Consider the following 15,654-nt stretch of genomic DNA (forward strand, 5'->3'; position numbering starts at 1 on the left):
AGTGCCACCACTACGCATGTAAGCAGAATCACGAGAAAGAAGCAAATGAGCAGATTCAGAATATCGTTGATCTTGTATTAACTAATGATAATAGGAGAGGGGTATACAATGCTGATGCCATGCGTCAAAATGCACCTTCAACTTTTCGACCGTAAAAACGCTACAACAAAACACAAACATCTATTTCCTGCTACTCGCCCGACTGTTCGTCCTCGGCCTAGTAACAAAGCTTTCCCTTGTGTTGACGCGGTCGATATCGAACGGGTTGGGGTTGAAGTCGAGATCCCTGACTGTTCTCCGACTCCTTGTTGAGCGCCCAGTCTGAACCTTCTTGAGACCCTCGCCATCAGTCTCCTTCTCAGTCTTCATCTCCTCGAACTTGGGTGCGGACTCTTCCTCGTGTGCCTCCTCCTCAACTTCCTCTTGAGGTGTAAGAGTGTTGGCGCGCGAGGTGTCCTCTGATTCGACACCCTGGGCTTGTCGTGCGGCCTTTGCGGCTTGTTGGTTGCGAATGCGCTCCATGAAGGCCTCGGATTGTGCGGCGTACTTGCACTTTTCGCGGATGGTCTTGCCGTACTTGTAGAACAGGAAGGGAAGCGGGAGACAGGCGACAGCGAGGAAGGCGGGTACGGATGAAGCCCAGTGGATACCGAGGCCCTTGTACATCTGCGAGGTGAACAGAGGGAAAGCAGCACCGAAAATTGAACGGATGATACCGTTACCGGCCAGGACGGATGCAGCGAAGATGGTGTACGAGTCGATGAGGTAGTTCATGATGGACAGGAAGATGAGCACCATGCCGAAGCCGAATGGGATGGAAGCGACAACACTGGCGGCCCATGGCAGATCAGGCGAGTTGGTCCAGGCGAACCAGAACAGACCAATGGGGAGTGCGATACCGCCGATGATGCACATGGGAAGACGTGCCTCAGGAGCTGCGAATCCGCGGCCGGACTCGTTCACCTTCTTCATGTACATCTTGTTGTCGACCGTAATGACGTATGTGATAGCGAGCAAGACTCCGATAGCGACGGCGACGAAAGGCAGACCACTGATACCCTCATTCCACCCACGGCCGATACGGTAGACAATGGGGAAAGCGCCGAAGAGCATGTAAAGGATACCGTAGATGATGGCGTGATAGAGAGAAAGGAGCAGAACGATGGGCTCGCAGAAGAGCAGGATCCAGGGACGCTTGAGACCAGTTGCGAAAGCCTCTCCGAGCGAAACCTTGCCTTGGTCGATATCAGTGCGGGAGCGGTAGACCTTTCCAGAAAGCTTCGAGAGCTTCTCAGCACGTTTCCTGAGCAGGACGGGAGCATATGTCTCGGGGACGAGGAAGGAGGTGACGACGAGAATGACACCAGCCCAGATAGCCATGAGTCCGTTGACCCATCTCCAACCTTCTGTCATGCCCAAGAACCCACCAATAATCGGACCGAGGACGGGACCCATAAACGGCGCAGCGGAGAAGATTGACATGGCCAGTCCGCGCTCATTTGCGGAGAAGAGATCGGCAATGACACCTCCAGCGTTGGTAAGAGGACTGGAACCGAAAGCGGCAGCGAAGAATCGGAGGATGAGCAGGCCGTAGATGGTGGGCGCACCGGCGGCACCAGCGTTGAAGGCCATGAAAGCAGTGTATGTTCCGACAAAGACAATTTGGCGACCGTACAATTCCGAGAAGGGAGCCCAGAGCAGAGGTCCGAGGGCGAATCCGAGAACGAAGAGCGATACACCGAGTGTGACGATTTCCTGGCTGACGCTGAACTCGGCCATGATTTGTTGAATGCCTAGCAGATGTTAGATATTGCCCCATATTCTATTGGTTCGCGCAATACATACCTCCAGAGAAAGCCGATGAACAAAATGATACGACGAGAACCGAGTTGGCGACCGCAATGGCCATGATCCACTTCTTCGTCTTGGGCCAGGTCATTGGATTCCTGGGGTCGTTGTCGATCCACTCCACAACATAGGGATCCTCTTCTGTTCCCTCGCCCTCATAGTCGTAGTTGATGATCTCCTTGGTCACAACACCCTGATCCGTGATCATCTTCCAATGCGAGATGCCTTCTCTTCCAGACTCGACGTCCATATTGCTTCCGCTACTGCTGTTCGCCGCAGAGCGATCGGCGACCTGTTGGTCCTTCTCCATTGTGATAATGCTTTCGATTCGATGTGACGGTGTCGTAGATTGATGGATGATATTCGTCGAAGTGATACAACGGAAGCGACGTAGGGACAAAGCCCAGGTATATTAAAAGGATATCAAAGGGAATAAAACAGACGAAAAGTAACCTCGGAGTAGGAAAGCAGGGAGATCACCGCGGGAGACGCTACATATAAAGAACCACACACACGGCGGGCAGCGCGCACAAGTCATGCGATGCAGCGGTAAGAGAAGCCACTAGCAAATGCGTAACCAGGACAAAACAAACCGGGCGACTGCCCAACCATCTGGATGCGTCCCCATTCCCGACTCGCGCGCACCGCTCCAGAAATCCGCTTGCAACGTGCGATCCATGAGGCGATGACACCATGATCAAAAATCTCAGGTCTGCTCGGCCGAAGCGTCGCGCTAGGCTCGAAGCAGCCACGTCATTCGAAGGCTTGGCCCGCGGAGCCAATCACAGCAACGGCATGCAGAGCAGGCGCCGAACACGGCAGGGATGGCGGCGCTGGGAAAAGGTGCCGCTATGCATGTTGCAGATCGCGGACAGTGCGTCATAAGGCTCTGACAAGGGTTTTCGATCTCGAAGGAGAATGTACCGAGCTGCCGAGGTTACCCTGTGGGTGTTCCAGGATTTACTTTTAGAAGCTCGAGATTTTCGTGCTGTTTCCGCTGTCTGGAGTTAACGTGCGGATGGTGGGCGGAGAGTCGGCGTCGGCATCTAAATTCTCCTCTCCTCCAAGATACGGATCTGAAAAGAGGGGCGTACGCGTGTTGGTTTTCATGGATATGGAGATGCTTACTGATGGTTGAAGCTGATTCATCGTGAAGAGTTGCTTAACTCCATCACCAGGACCGAGGTGATTCAACAGCGCAGTCTTCACTAAGCATGTATGCATACGAGGCTCATCTCGTCTCACACTCGCTACATGACACCGAAACGGTACCTCGCACGATAGATAAGATGCGGCGTTGATTCCTCAGCACAATCCGCTCCGCTCCACCCTGGTCGCTGGTTCGGACCAAGATGTGCTGTCCCGATTCCGACCCGGAATTCGGGGTATAATCGCATCACAGTCTCATCGTCACGCAGACCAAAAATCCATCTGTTGGATACCTTCACGTCACACAAATACGCAGTTCCCAGGCAGACCCGACAATGCAAATCACGATCCCAACGGCCGCATCTTCACCCTATCTTCTGGAAATTGCTCGAACGCCCCCGTGCATTGCGGCTCCAAAATAAGGTTGCAAGGTTCGCTTCGAAACGAACGGGGCTCCCGATAGCTGGTGGGTCGATGTCACGACTCATGCAGGTTCTAGAAGGTGCGTTGAGCCGCGTCGTGAGATTGGACCCATCTCTCAACGTTTTCTGTGTTGTTGTTGCCGAGGTACATGTACAGTACATGTTGTTGCTTTGGATAAGTCGTGTGAGGGTTTGAGTTGCGTTTCTAGACAGAGGCGCTCACTCCATTCATGAAGAAACTCGGATAGCCACCTACATTGCATCAAGCTTTTGTCAACATTCAGTTTGATACCAATGCAGGCTACAGCGCATCTATTCAACGTCTTCTTCCAATGAAATGCTCTAGTCGCTGAAGCTTAAGGTAGCTGTCTAGTATCCGCAATTTCGCCAAGTTCAAGCCACAGAAAAGGTAGGCCAACTTTATCCAGTAGACACATTAATGGACATGCCGAAACGTGCATCAGCATCAGCATCAGCATCTGCATTTGTAATATATCAGGCTTTTGCAACGCCACTAGAGGTAGCTGTACACCGCAATAGGGGTGTTTTCCTTGTAGACTGTTGCAGACCTGGTGTTTCGTTCTGTGCTCTCAATGTCATTGAATTTATGAGCCCCTACGAACGGGCATTTGTCTGCCACGATCCATTAATTTGTGTTTTTCATATGTATTTGCAGTTTCATATGCCAGAACCACACATGCAAACTTGTAACACACTTTTTGATACATGACTTATGTCATTCTGATTCCATACAAATCTTTCCCTTTTTATCATAAATCGTTTGTATCCAATCCAACGCCAACGCCAATGCTAGCTGAACATGCGATGCTTTTCTCCATCAATCGAGGCTGCGTAATCCAACTTAAACCTCATTGCTAGGATATGTAACCTTCTCCGTAGGCATAAACTCCTCCTTAATCGCCCTCATATTGACGAACCTCGCGAGCAAGTTCGCACTGCCAGCCTTGTCATTCGTTCCACTAGCCCTCGACCCACCGAAAGGCTGTTGACCTACAACCGCACCCGTGCACTTGCAGTTGATGTAGAAGTTACCAGCCGCATCCCTCAGGTTCTCGGACGCGTACTTGATAGTCTCCCTGTCCTTTGCGAACACAGCGCCTGTCAACGCGTACTCAGATGTGTCGTCGATCTGCTTGATGATGTTGGCGAAGGCGTTGGGCGCAGCGTCGTCGTAGACGTAGGCTACGAGGATAGGGCCGAAGAGTTCGCGGGAGAGGAGGGGGTGGTTAGGGTTCTTGGTGCGGTAGATGGTCGGGTGGATGTAGTAGCCCTTGCTGCTGTCGTACTTGCCTCCAACGACGAGCTCGAGCTCGCTGTCGTTCTTGGCTTCGTCGATGACGCCGGACAGCTTCTTGAAGGACGCCTCGTGGATGACGGGGCCGATGAAGTTGGAGAAGTCGGTGGGCTCGCCGATCTTCAAGGCTTCGACTTCACGGACGAGAATCTCTTTGAATTCGGGCCAGGCGGACTCGGGTACGTATAGACGGGAGCAGGCGCTGCACTTTTGACCTTGGTACTCGAATGCACCGCGGACGGTCTGGATAGCTGCGTTGTGGATGTCGGCATCTTTGTGGACGAGATGGAAGTTCTTTCCTCCTGTCTCACCAACGATCCTGGGGTAGCTCTGGTACTTGCCCTCAGCCACACCGTTCGCGATCTTTCCGTATAGTTGACGGAATACCGCTGTACTACCGGTGTAGTGCAGAGATGCGAACTGCTTATGGTTCAGGACTTCCTGAGTCACCTCCACAGCATCACCGGGCACCCATTGGATCACGTTTGGTGGAAGGCCGGCCTCGATGAGAATCTGGTAGAGAAGCCAGTTCGACGCAATCGCAGATGGAGATGGCTTCCAGACAACGACGTTGCCCATTAGGGCTGGGGCTGCAGGAAGGTTACCGCCGATGGCTGTGAAGTTGAATGGTGACACTGCGTAGACGAAGCCCTCGAGAGGTCGGTACTCAACGCGGCTGTACTTGTTAGCTTCGTTCCCGAGCTATAACCAGATGCTTTACTTACTTCCAGACTCCTGGCGAGTTGTGCGTGGGCTGGTGTCCGTATGTGTCTTCCGCGTACTTGACGTTGAACCTCAGGAAGTCGCACAGCTCAGCCGCTGAGTCAATCTCGGCCTGCCACGCGTTCTTGCCCTGTCCCACCATGGTCGCAGCCATGATCTCGTATCGGTACTTTGTGGCGACGAGGTCGGCCGCCTTCAGGAACACGGATGCGCGTTCGGCGAAGGGGAGTGCCTCCCATGCTGGCTTAGCAGCTAGGGCTGCGTCTATGGCCTTCTTCACATCGGCTGCGCTGGCATTGGAGTATTTGGCGATAACGTCGGCGTGGGAGGAGGGGTTGTTCTGAGTGAGGATTGAGGAGTTGTTGATCTGAGTGGTGTTAGAGGGACACGAGACTCGTATGTGCGTGTGGAAGGCCTACGTATTCTCCTCCTACGGCAAGAGGTACTTGTACTGGTCCTTGCTTCTTCATACGTGCAACCGCATCTTGAAGCTTCTGGCGGTCTACCGAGCCTTTGGCATAATGTTGCTATAATTTTGAGTCAGCAAATTGATTCTGGACATATACATCGTCTCTTCTCTTACATTAGGCTCGTTGTTGATGGTAGGAATCTTGAAGTTTGCGAGCGTCCCCGCATACCGTCTCGATGCGATCTGCGCGCCAGCATAGGCTGCGGGCAGCGCATTCAAAGTCTTGGAAGCAGAGCGCAGAGGCTGGAGACCCTTTGAAGAACCCATTGTGTGTGTGATGATAATTTTGACTGACCAAAAATCTAAAGGACCGCGTCGTTATGTATCTTGAGCTATGAAGCTTGACGTGATGGAGCTCTCGGTTTCCGTCGGCTCTCACCCCAAAGTGTGGGGCGGCGAAACCTACCTATGGGAGCGAACATATCGCCGAACACTCCCATCGGTGTGGGGTTGCAGCTTGGAGAGAACTTTTTTCGCTTGTACTATGGTACGGGCCCTCGACCCAGACCCTAGTCTAAGCTAGGACAACCCTACCGACTTGCTACTGCAGCCTTAGGCCGCTACAAAGCAATCTTAACGCTCGCGACAACAACAACAGTATACTACCCTACGCTAAGACTACTTTAAACACGCTTCTACAGCGCAATTACAATACTATATATTACGCACCTAAGCTACAGCGCTCTCTTTAGCTTAAACTAATCCTGCTTATATAGTAATTACTTTTATTACAACTACAGCACCTTATACAGTGTCTTTTACTATATTAGCTCTTCTATAAATATCTAGTTCTTCTTCTCTAACAGCTTCTTTTTCTTTACTATATTAGTAATCTAATTGTACATCTTATTTACCTACTTCTGTTTATTTACAAGAAAGAAGTTATTATTACTTATTAGCTTGCCTATAGTAGTTAGCACTAAATACATAATACTATAATTATAATTATCTACAACGCTTAATATTCTTAAGACACACTTTTCTATATATATTTACCTAGTCTTTAGGCTCTATTTTATTCTAACGCCTTATAGGCGCAACGCTAGCTTCTCTTTTATTAGCTAATAGCTTAGAAGATAAGTTATTATAGTTAATTTTTCTAGTCTAGAACTAGACGTTAGTCTCCCTGTTAATTATAGAAGAGGATTTTAACTTATTATTATTTATTTTATTTTATTTGTATTTAAGTTTTAGAGATAAAGATAGAGATAGAGAATTTCTCTAGATACTCTCTTATATACTTAGTATACTTCTTTTTGCTACTATACAACTATTTATTGTATACCTTGTAACCTTAGTACTATCTATTTTAGCCCTTTAAGCGCTCTTTAACGCTCTCGCACGCATAATAAACCTTTAATTTTTAACTACTGCTTCTTTATTGCACCCTAAACTATCTAATTTCTACTGCTTATACACTAGCTATACATTATCACAATGTTGCCCTTAGCACCTCCTCACTCTCTACAAGTACTATGGTACGATGCGGATCCGATATCGCAGAAACTGATTCGGTCAGTAGCGGTACACGATCCACATACGCTCATCGCAAGGCTTGCATCGGAAGGCTTTAAAATGTCTAGGATCAGGAATGTAAGATCGTCTTCATGAACATGTATCATTGTTAGGCCCGATATCTAGTCGGAACTTTTTCCTATGTGCGAGTCAAGTACACTAGCACTATAGCCTTACGAACGCCATTTCGCCATAACAGTCAACACAAGCTGCCTACTCCTCCATAGCCTCTGGTACCGCCGTGTCATTTGAATCATCACCCCATAGACCATCAAGCTTGAACTCCGCAGCCCATTCCTTGACTATCTCTTTCTGATCTCCAACGAGTCCGCCCTTTGTAGCTGGTGCAGTCTTGGTGGCATCAGGCTCGGCAGGTGTGTACTTGGGAGGGCTGGTCCATCCTTGAATGCGACCATCTCTCCAGTCAACGATGACGGTTTGTGCCGCGGCGTGCATGTTGGGTACGCCGCCCTTGCCGAGACGGCCTCTCTTCCTTGCTACTTGAACCAAGAAGTCGGTCGTCCGGTCGTTGCCCACAGCGTGTAGGGGAGGTAGATCGTAGACTGCCATCAATTTCGAGAAAAGCTCCTCCGAGGACGACAGTCTCTTAATGAGCAGACTGACAGCGGGAACAGGGTCGTCAATCTCTTTCGGGGGTACAGCGTTTAGCAAAATCAGGCGCGCCTTTTGTTGTACCTTGCTGTCCTTGGAACCTTCGGTGTTGGGGAAAACAATACCAGGCGAGTCGATAAGTTTCAATTTGTTGTCGATCTTGACTTCGCGCAAACTGGTGGTAACTCCCGCCTCAGCACCAGTAGGACATCCAGCAGCCTTGCCGCCTACTCGCGATGTCAAAGCATTGATGACGGATGATTTGCCAACGTTGGGAAATCCAATAATCCCGACGTGAACTGCGCGCTTCAACTGACGGGACTCAGCGAAGGTCTTCAGAGCCTTGAAGAGTGTCTCGGATGTTCCCTTGATTGAGAGGTCCTTGTGCTCGAAGGTTTGCGCGTTGGGCGCAGATTTCGACGCACGTAGAGGAAGAGTAGGGAATGAGCGACGTAGATGAATCAACCATGCGCGAAGAACCGGCGGTGGGACCAGGTCGATCTTGTTAAGGATGAATATCAGGCGCTTGCTTGAACGGTCGGCTGCCATGACTGCCTGCTCCACCTCTTTCGATCGTGTTCCCATTGGGTCGCGAGCATCGAGCACGTACAGAACAACATCCGCGGCGTCGACAACCTGCTTGTATATCTTGTCGAACTGTTTTCTTGACGCATCTTTGCGGACCCTGACTGTATCGTCGTCATCCGACTCGTCGTCATCGCTGTCTTCCATGGCGTCTGGGTCGTCGTTCTTCTCAAATTCAGCGGCGCGCGCTTTGGCGGAAGCTAGGAGGGCTGCCATGGGGTTGAACTTGTTGTCCTGCATCTCATTAGTACAGTCGCGCATCGTATATCAACCACTCGGACTTACCACCTGCATCGAGTCCTCGTCTTCGCTGTCGTCGGCAAGTAGTTCGTCGCCTTCAGCATCGAATTGCTCAAACTCTTCGTCGTCCTCCATGACGTCCTCGGCGGTCGCGCCCCTCTGTTGTTGCTCCTTCGCTAGCTGGCGTCGGCGCGCATTGTCTTCTTCCTTCCTCCTGCGCTGCTCCTCCACTTCTGCGAGAATCTTGTCCTTGTAGGGAAACAGGTTGGGAATGCCGGGTTCCTTCTTGGTCTTGGAGCGCCATGTCGGGTCCTATATACGTCAGGATACGAGCGCTGTAGTTGCGCATGGTGGCAGTACCTTCTTGGCTAGCTTCTTCGCCTTCTTCTGCTTCGCCGCTGAAGCCTTTTCGATCTTGTGCCTTAACCGCACGGGTACGCGCTTCGACTTTGGCTCTGAAGTGATCGTTAGTACTGTATTGGGGCTGGATTCCGCGAGAAGCCTTACTTCCGACCTTCATATCGACTTGTTGGCGTGGTGTATGTTATCGCAATCGTCTCAGAAAAGTTCTAGCCGATCCAGAAAAAGTTCGGCACGTGAAAAGTTCTGCCGCTTGTGTCCGCCTAGCTAGCTTTAGCCCCACCCCCGCGGCCCTGGCCATACCCAACTCTCACGCTCCTCAGCAGCACAAATGGGAATAGATCAATCTGTATTCTACCTATCTTCTAGAACGTCAAATGCAGGCCAGGCTTCGCGGCTGTGTCTCCAACGTCGCGACTAGTATCTTTTAGTTGCCGTCACCATGATTGGCTGCATCATCGGCAGTTGTCGGATCCGATACCGGAACGAGTTAGCGCGATAATGTATTCTCTTTCCCTCCAGGTGTACATCTGCAATAGTCCGCTCGGGTACTTCACTATATCATTGCGACATCTTGACCTTGTTGATTGGGATCCAGCTCAACGAATCTCTAACTTCAAACGATGACTGTATCGGAGCCTTCCTTCTCGGCACCTGCCAAAACAATACCCTTCCATGGCTTGGTGAGAAGCACGCTTACTTGCATCGCAAACTGATACTAATACCTCATCACCTGCAGCTCTTTGATATGGAGTGCGTTATACTCATTGAAAGCATCTTACCAGTCAGCTAATATAGGTAGTGGGACTATCATCGATTCCACAGAGGCCATTGTGAAGCATTGGCACAAGTAAGTAACAGCCGAGAATGTTCACGTCTCGAAGCTTACAGGTCTGTGTCAGGATTGGGAAAGAGATAGGTGTCGATCCAAATGTCATCCTCGCTTCATCACATGGTCGAAGGTCGATCGACGTCCTTCGGATCTATGAGCCAAAGCTCGCAAATGAGGAGTGTAAGTGCCATATCTTCATTTTGACAAAAGCATGCATCTGACAGATAAGATATCTCCCAAGCAGAGGGGTTGATTCCGAAAGAATTCGGACAAGACGCCATTGAGATTCCCGGTTCACGAGCTCTGTTGGACAAGCTCGAAGAGCACCTTGTTCCATGGTCTATTGTTACCTCAGGCACGCGACCTCTTGTGCAAGGCTGGCTCAATGTCATGAAGCTGGCGCACCCCAAGAATCTCGTAACGGCAGAAGATGTGCCCAACGGCAAGCCAGACCCGGCGCCCTACCAGATGGGTGCAAAGAAGCTGGGGCTCCAAGAAAACAAATCTTCCATCATTGTCTTCGAAGATGCGCCTGCAGGCGTCAAGTCTGGAAAGGCAGCAGGGTTCGTCGTAGTGGGACTTTACACCACACATACGCTAGAACAGCTGATAGAAGCTGGCGCAGATTACATTGTCAAGGATATGCGCAGTGTCACGCTGACATCATGGGACAAAGCAACAGGGCAAGGAGACATACAGATCGCAGATGCCTTAGTCTAAGCGAAGAGAATCAACACCGACTGTTACCTTACTCGTCTTTGTGTGGGCGATTCAGTATTTTGCCAGGATCGTGAGCCTGCTTACTCGACGTTTTCAGGTTTACTGCAAGCTCAGTTTACATCGGTGACTGAGCTGCAGTCAGACGATTGAAGCTTACGATAAGCAGTAGATTGGATGGAAGATGAGGTCGGAGACCGATTTTGCGGCGAAGCAACAATGTTTGGAGGTTGAAATCTACTTCATGCGTGCACAGCCTCGCGACCCTTAAACAGCATGCAGGAGTGTCGCTTGGAGTGCTAGCCTTGTTCGACTCGCCGTATCATCCTCCCTGTACGGGAATCACGGAATGCAGCGCGTCGCATAAAATACTCCATTTCGAGCAGTCTGCGCCCCATCGAACTGTTTTCTGGAAAGACGACGGCACCACAAGCTACTGCAGTCGAAGACGTCAGCTGGGCGTGCCGTCTCTGTGGTGCGACACGAAAGCTGGCGTAGCAGACTCGCAAAGAAGACTAAGTTCAGACGGGTTGGCGAGGACGTCTGATAGTCGGCAGGGTGCAGCGCATGATAGGGACGCCCTTGCAGCACGAGGTTTTTTGGTTTGGGCCAGCGGGTCCCCCAGCTGGGGGCGCACTGAGTCTTCCGAGCTAGGCTGGGATTATCCGTCGCCCAAGTCAGTCAACACACGAAGTTTGTAGGACAAGCTGGGGCCAATTTGAGTTTCGCAGGTGGTACGGAAGCCCCTTTGCTGCAAGGTACGCTCAGGAACCGTCGATATGTTGCCAAAACATGTGCGCCGACTTCCGAGCCAGCAGATCAGCGGCGCGATATGCCCCTTGGCCATGCGCCCGGGGGGCATCTCGTCACACAGATGGTCGACTCGGACCGGAAGCGGTTACTGACAAAGAGCTACTCGGCGAGTCGTGAGAGGCACAGGATGTCGGCACGACGGCGAGCGCAATGTTGACGCCATCAGCTCAAAGCAGCGCTCGAGCCCGTTGCCCACGTTGAAGCCATGCCGGCGCCGACGGTGACTAGACATTTGACGTGGAACGTGGTTGAGCAGGCAGGCTGCGCTGGCATTAACATGCACTCTCACACGCTCATGTATATTCTCCGAACGGGGGAAGGCCCAAGCTGCAGCACCATCCATCGCCTTCAAATCAGTGGGACATGTCTCCCGCCCGAGGGCGGATCACAGCCGCCGCCGCAGCTCGCTCCACGGCCGGACCAATTGGCGTGAGGCAGGAGAGTGCCCCTGGGCGCGCTTCACGATTGCGCGCCGGGGTTGGGCGTGCCGGCCAGTGCTGTGAGTCTATGTGTATGCGAGCGTGTGGCCGCCCTCCACGGAGCACGAGGGCGAGCAGGTGCAAGAAACAGAAGATCGAATCATCCGGTGCGTCTTCTCCAGGATTCAGGTGTGCTGAGCGGAGACGACGAGTGTCACGAAACTATTTTTGTGCCGGAGCAGCATAATGCATGCTGGGGGGTTCAGTGGCTTAGCAAGTTAGCACCTCCGACCAACCAAGCGGCACCTGGGCAGCCAACAACCTGATCGCTCCTCCTGCTCTTCTTCTCCGTCGTCGTTCGCTTCGTGCCTTTCCCTACCGCGCCGTCGCGCTGAATACCCTCGTTTTTCTATTGTAGATATAGAGTCTACTGCTGTTGTTTTCGCTCCCCTTCGTAATCGTCGCTCGCTACCATTACTGGCATCTTCCCTCGACACATATCTATCCCAGCGCCGACCCGTCTCGGTGCATCCCGTGCATCCGTGCTCTACGCATTATCGCCCATCACCAGCGCCCCAGATTCCGCCGTCCACAGCTGCACCCACCTGTCACTACCCGAACGCGCCCACGCCCACGACTTTATTGCAGCCCTCGTCGCCCTTGACACTGCGCCCCTCTGAAGCCGCTCTGCCTGTATTGCCGCTGTGCGCGCCGCCATGGATTCTAGCGGGGCCTCGACGACGGCACCCTCTGCCCCCAAGCAGCCTGGCAGCGATGTCAAACCCCGCCTCACCAAGGACCAGCACGACATCCTCGAGCAGCACTTTCTGGCGCAGCACAAGCCCAGTACCAATGTAAAGAAGGAGTTCGCGACGCGCCTCGGCGTGCCACTGGACAAGATCAACGCAAGTGTCCTGTCATGATGTATGCCGTGCGTCGCTAACACGACTGCAGAACTGGTTCCAGAACCGCAGAGCCAAAGTCAAGCAGGACCGCAAGAAGCTAATGAACCAGTACAACATGACCATGAGCCTTCCGTTTGGACACCAGCACGTGCCCGTCATGTCTAACCACTACGCGCACCCGCAAGAGCAGCAACATCCGCATATGCTCATGCAGCCGGACTACTATCCGAACGCTGACATCAGCCCTGCAACGCTTCCTGTGCAAACGGGCGAAGGACCATCAGCCCTCGACCTGGGCCCTCAGCTCATACTGCAGCACCCGCACCAGCACCAGCACCAACACCAACAGCATCAACAGCAGCAGCAACAACAATACGACATGCAAAACGCCCTCCACGCAGTCCCGGAGCCCGACCGTTCCGCATCGTACCGCTCCAACGACCTCATGCACTCGATCATGGCTGCGACCAACGGTGCCTACATGCACAACAGTGGCATGGGTCTGAATGCGCAAGAGCAAGACTTCTCTTACGACAACAACGGTGTCAACGGGCTGCCCAATGCGTACTCGAGCGACCTGGGTGCCTTTTCGGTTCCCGCGTCCATGCCCAGCGACATCGCACCCTCACACCCGGAATTCGACAACTTCGCCGACTTCCAGATAGACTACTCGGCGCTTGCTGCGACCAACACCACCAACTCTACATCTGCAGAAGCTCAGCAAAGTACAGGATCCATCTCCTCGGACGCGTCCCCATACAATGGCACCCAGTCATCTGGCACCACGCAATCGCCAAACGGACCAACACCTCCCTCAATTGCCTCTTTGAACTCGGTCTACACCGGCTGGACAGAGGATCCTTCGCAAATGGCACAGCCCAAGCAGGTCGAGGAACCAGAGGATCAATTCGCACCATACAGTCTTGCTCAGGCATCAGCCTCCGAACAGACGCTTCCATTCTGGCCCCAAGATGGCTCAAATCAAATGTACCCGCAGTCGAACTTTTACCAACAGCCAAACTCGTCTGCACACGCCATCCTCACTTCACCGGAACAAGCACGGAAGCTCAGTGCTGCGCCCTCTGATCTCGACATTCCACTGCACTTCCGCGAGGATGCGTTTGCCCGAAGAAACTCTTCAAGCAGCAATCTGGCCAACAACATGGACGCGATCCATATCCGAAACGGTACTCCGGAGGGCTTCCAACAATCAGATCAGCACTCAAGCATCGCTGCGAGAAGACAGAAGCGTCCAGTCAACCTGAACTCCAGCGCAATGAGGAGCGCCTCGTATTCTGCCCCCATGCCATCACCAGGAGGCAACAACGACAAGGTCATCCGCCGGATCCGATCAACTGGAATTGCGAATGCTGGAGGTCGCGTTCAGAAATCGCAGCCAGGTTCAGCACAACGCTCACCTATGGCCATGAGCTTCTCCGATGCTGCTGCGTCGCCCAAGTTCGCACGAACGTTCTCGACTTCGAGCACCACCACAATTGGACAAGGCGGTAGTCTAGCACCACCAACTCCACTGACACCACAAGATTTCGGCAACTATTGGGGTGGTGCTGCCGTGATAAGACCGCATTCTGCGATGCCGGATCACAACAGCCCAGAGAGCATGCACGCGAACTGGTCCAACGACCAATCTGGAAACGTGATTGCGAAGAGCACTTCACCGCCATCTTCTTCCATGGATTTGCAATCGCGCTTTGTGAACGACGCTCTGTACCGCGACACACCGCCGCAGTCAGCACCAGCGACACAGCAGCACTTCCCTCGAACATCATACATGCAGCAACCCCAGATGCGTGCAGCTTTCCATTCCACAACCGATCTTACGATTCAACAACCAAAGCCCTCGCACTTCAGGCGACCATCGCTACCTGACACAGCTCAGACGCAAGGCGATGACAGCAATGTCCAGTACATGCAGGGCGGAAACATGTATGATGACTATAAGGACATGTCATTGAGTGGCATCCATCACAACGTTCCCTTCGCGCCCCAAGTCTCCGCCATGCCCGACTTCCTCGTACACCAGTACACACCACCTCAAGGCACGGATCCGCATGGAAACCTCATACGGCGAACGACCGAACCCCAGCCCAAGAGCTACATCTTCGCCAACCAAGGACCAGGGGACTTTAGAGGGTAGTAGCTTCAATCCTGATAGCATGCTTATCGCAACGTTGACCTTCGCTTCTTGACTATACCCGGACTTTTCGTCGATGCGTTTTTATTCTTTGCCAGTCTGTTATGGCGATACGGCATACTCTTTTCCACTTTATTTCTTTCACTCTCTCATTCATGGGCACACATGGAGGCATAATCTTAATACGGCACACAATCTTGGATACTATCACGAATTGGCGCAGGGCGTTGCCACCAAGGAGTTAAAAGCGTTTACTTGATCTCTCACACCCCGGATTCCTTTGTATTTACGGAGGACTGGATATCACGAAACGTCGTTTTGCTCAGCGTAGTACATTGTTTTTCCTCTTATTCTGTATGTTTTTCTCATTTGTTCGAAGGCTGGGAGGGCATGGTGGCTTCTGTATCTTTGGATATGTCTTGTCTGACGGGAGTCAGCTGGAGTAATGGAATAATGAATCATAGGGACTGGGTGTATCAACACCCCACTAAGTCTAGAAGAATGCAGTACGCAGACTTGCAAATGGAATCAATATGCTTCGGCATGAGTTCACACCTCTTGGGCTTCGTTCACTT

At 52.1% G+C, this 15,654-nt stretch overlaps 5 protein-coding genes across 5 annotated transcripts; 2 read left to right on the plus strand and 3 right to left on the minus strand.

Annotated features, from left to right (window-relative positions):
• Positions 1-180: 180 nt before the first annotated feature.
• J4E87_005133 (uncharacterized protein) lies at positions 181-2,158 on the minus strand (the record flags this gene model as incomplete). The annotated part of the gene is made up of 2 exons (XM_049376749.1): positions 181-1,793; positions 1,846-2,158. 2 exons carry the CDS (start codon positions 2,156-2,158, stop codon positions 181-183), a joined length of 1,926 nt encoding a protein of 641 aa, XP_049233605.1.
• Positions 2,159-4,281: 2,123 nt separating this feature from the next.
• Positions 4,282-6,193, minus strand: J4E87_005134 (uncharacterized protein; the record flags this gene model as incomplete). The annotated part of the gene is made up of 4 exons (XM_049376750.1): positions 4,282-5,410; positions 5,460-5,824; positions 5,877-5,984; positions 6,041-6,193. 4 exons carry the CDS (start codon positions 6,191-6,193, stop codon positions 4,282-4,284), a joined length of 1,755 nt encoding a protein of 584 aa, XP_049233606.1.
• A 1,461-nt stretch (positions 6,194-7,654) lies between these two features.
• J4E87_005135 (uncharacterized protein) lies at positions 7,655-9,398 on the minus strand (the record flags this gene model as incomplete). The annotated part of the gene is made up of 4 exons (XM_049376751.1): positions 7,655-8,872; positions 8,924-9,190; positions 9,239-9,333; positions 9,386-9,398. The coding sequence occupies 4 exons, from the start codon at positions 9,396-9,398 to the stop codon at positions 7,655-7,657; spliced, it is 1,593 nt and encodes a 530-aa protein (XP_049233607.1).
• A 515-nt stretch (positions 9,399-9,913) lies between these two features.
• Positions 9,914-10,790, plus strand: J4E87_005136 (uncharacterized protein; the record flags this gene model as incomplete). Its single annotated transcript, XM_049376752.1, has 3 exons — positions 9,914-9,921; positions 10,123-10,250; positions 10,300-10,790. 3 exons carry the CDS (start codon positions 9,914-9,916, stop codon positions 10,788-10,790), a joined length of 627 nt encoding a protein of 208 aa, XP_049233608.1.
• A 1,945-nt stretch (positions 10,791-12,735) lies between these two features.
• Positions 12,736-15,082, plus strand: J4E87_005137 (uncharacterized protein; the record flags this gene model as incomplete). Its single annotated transcript, XM_049376753.1, has 2 exons — positions 12,736-12,924; positions 12,974-15,082. The coding sequence occupies 2 exons, from the start codon at positions 12,736-12,738 to the stop codon at positions 15,080-15,082; spliced, it is 2,298 nt and encodes a 765-aa protein (XP_049233609.1).
• Positions 15,083-15,654: the final 572 nt, after the last annotated feature.

The sequence above is a fragment of the Alternaria ethzedia genome (assembly GCF_023757985.1).
Source record: "Alternaria ethzedia strain BMP 0044 chromosome Unknown scaffold_10, whole genome shotgun sequence".
Lineage (NCBI taxonomy): Eukaryota > Fungi > Ascomycota > Dothideomycetes > Pleosporales > Pleosporaceae > Alternaria > Alternaria ethzedia.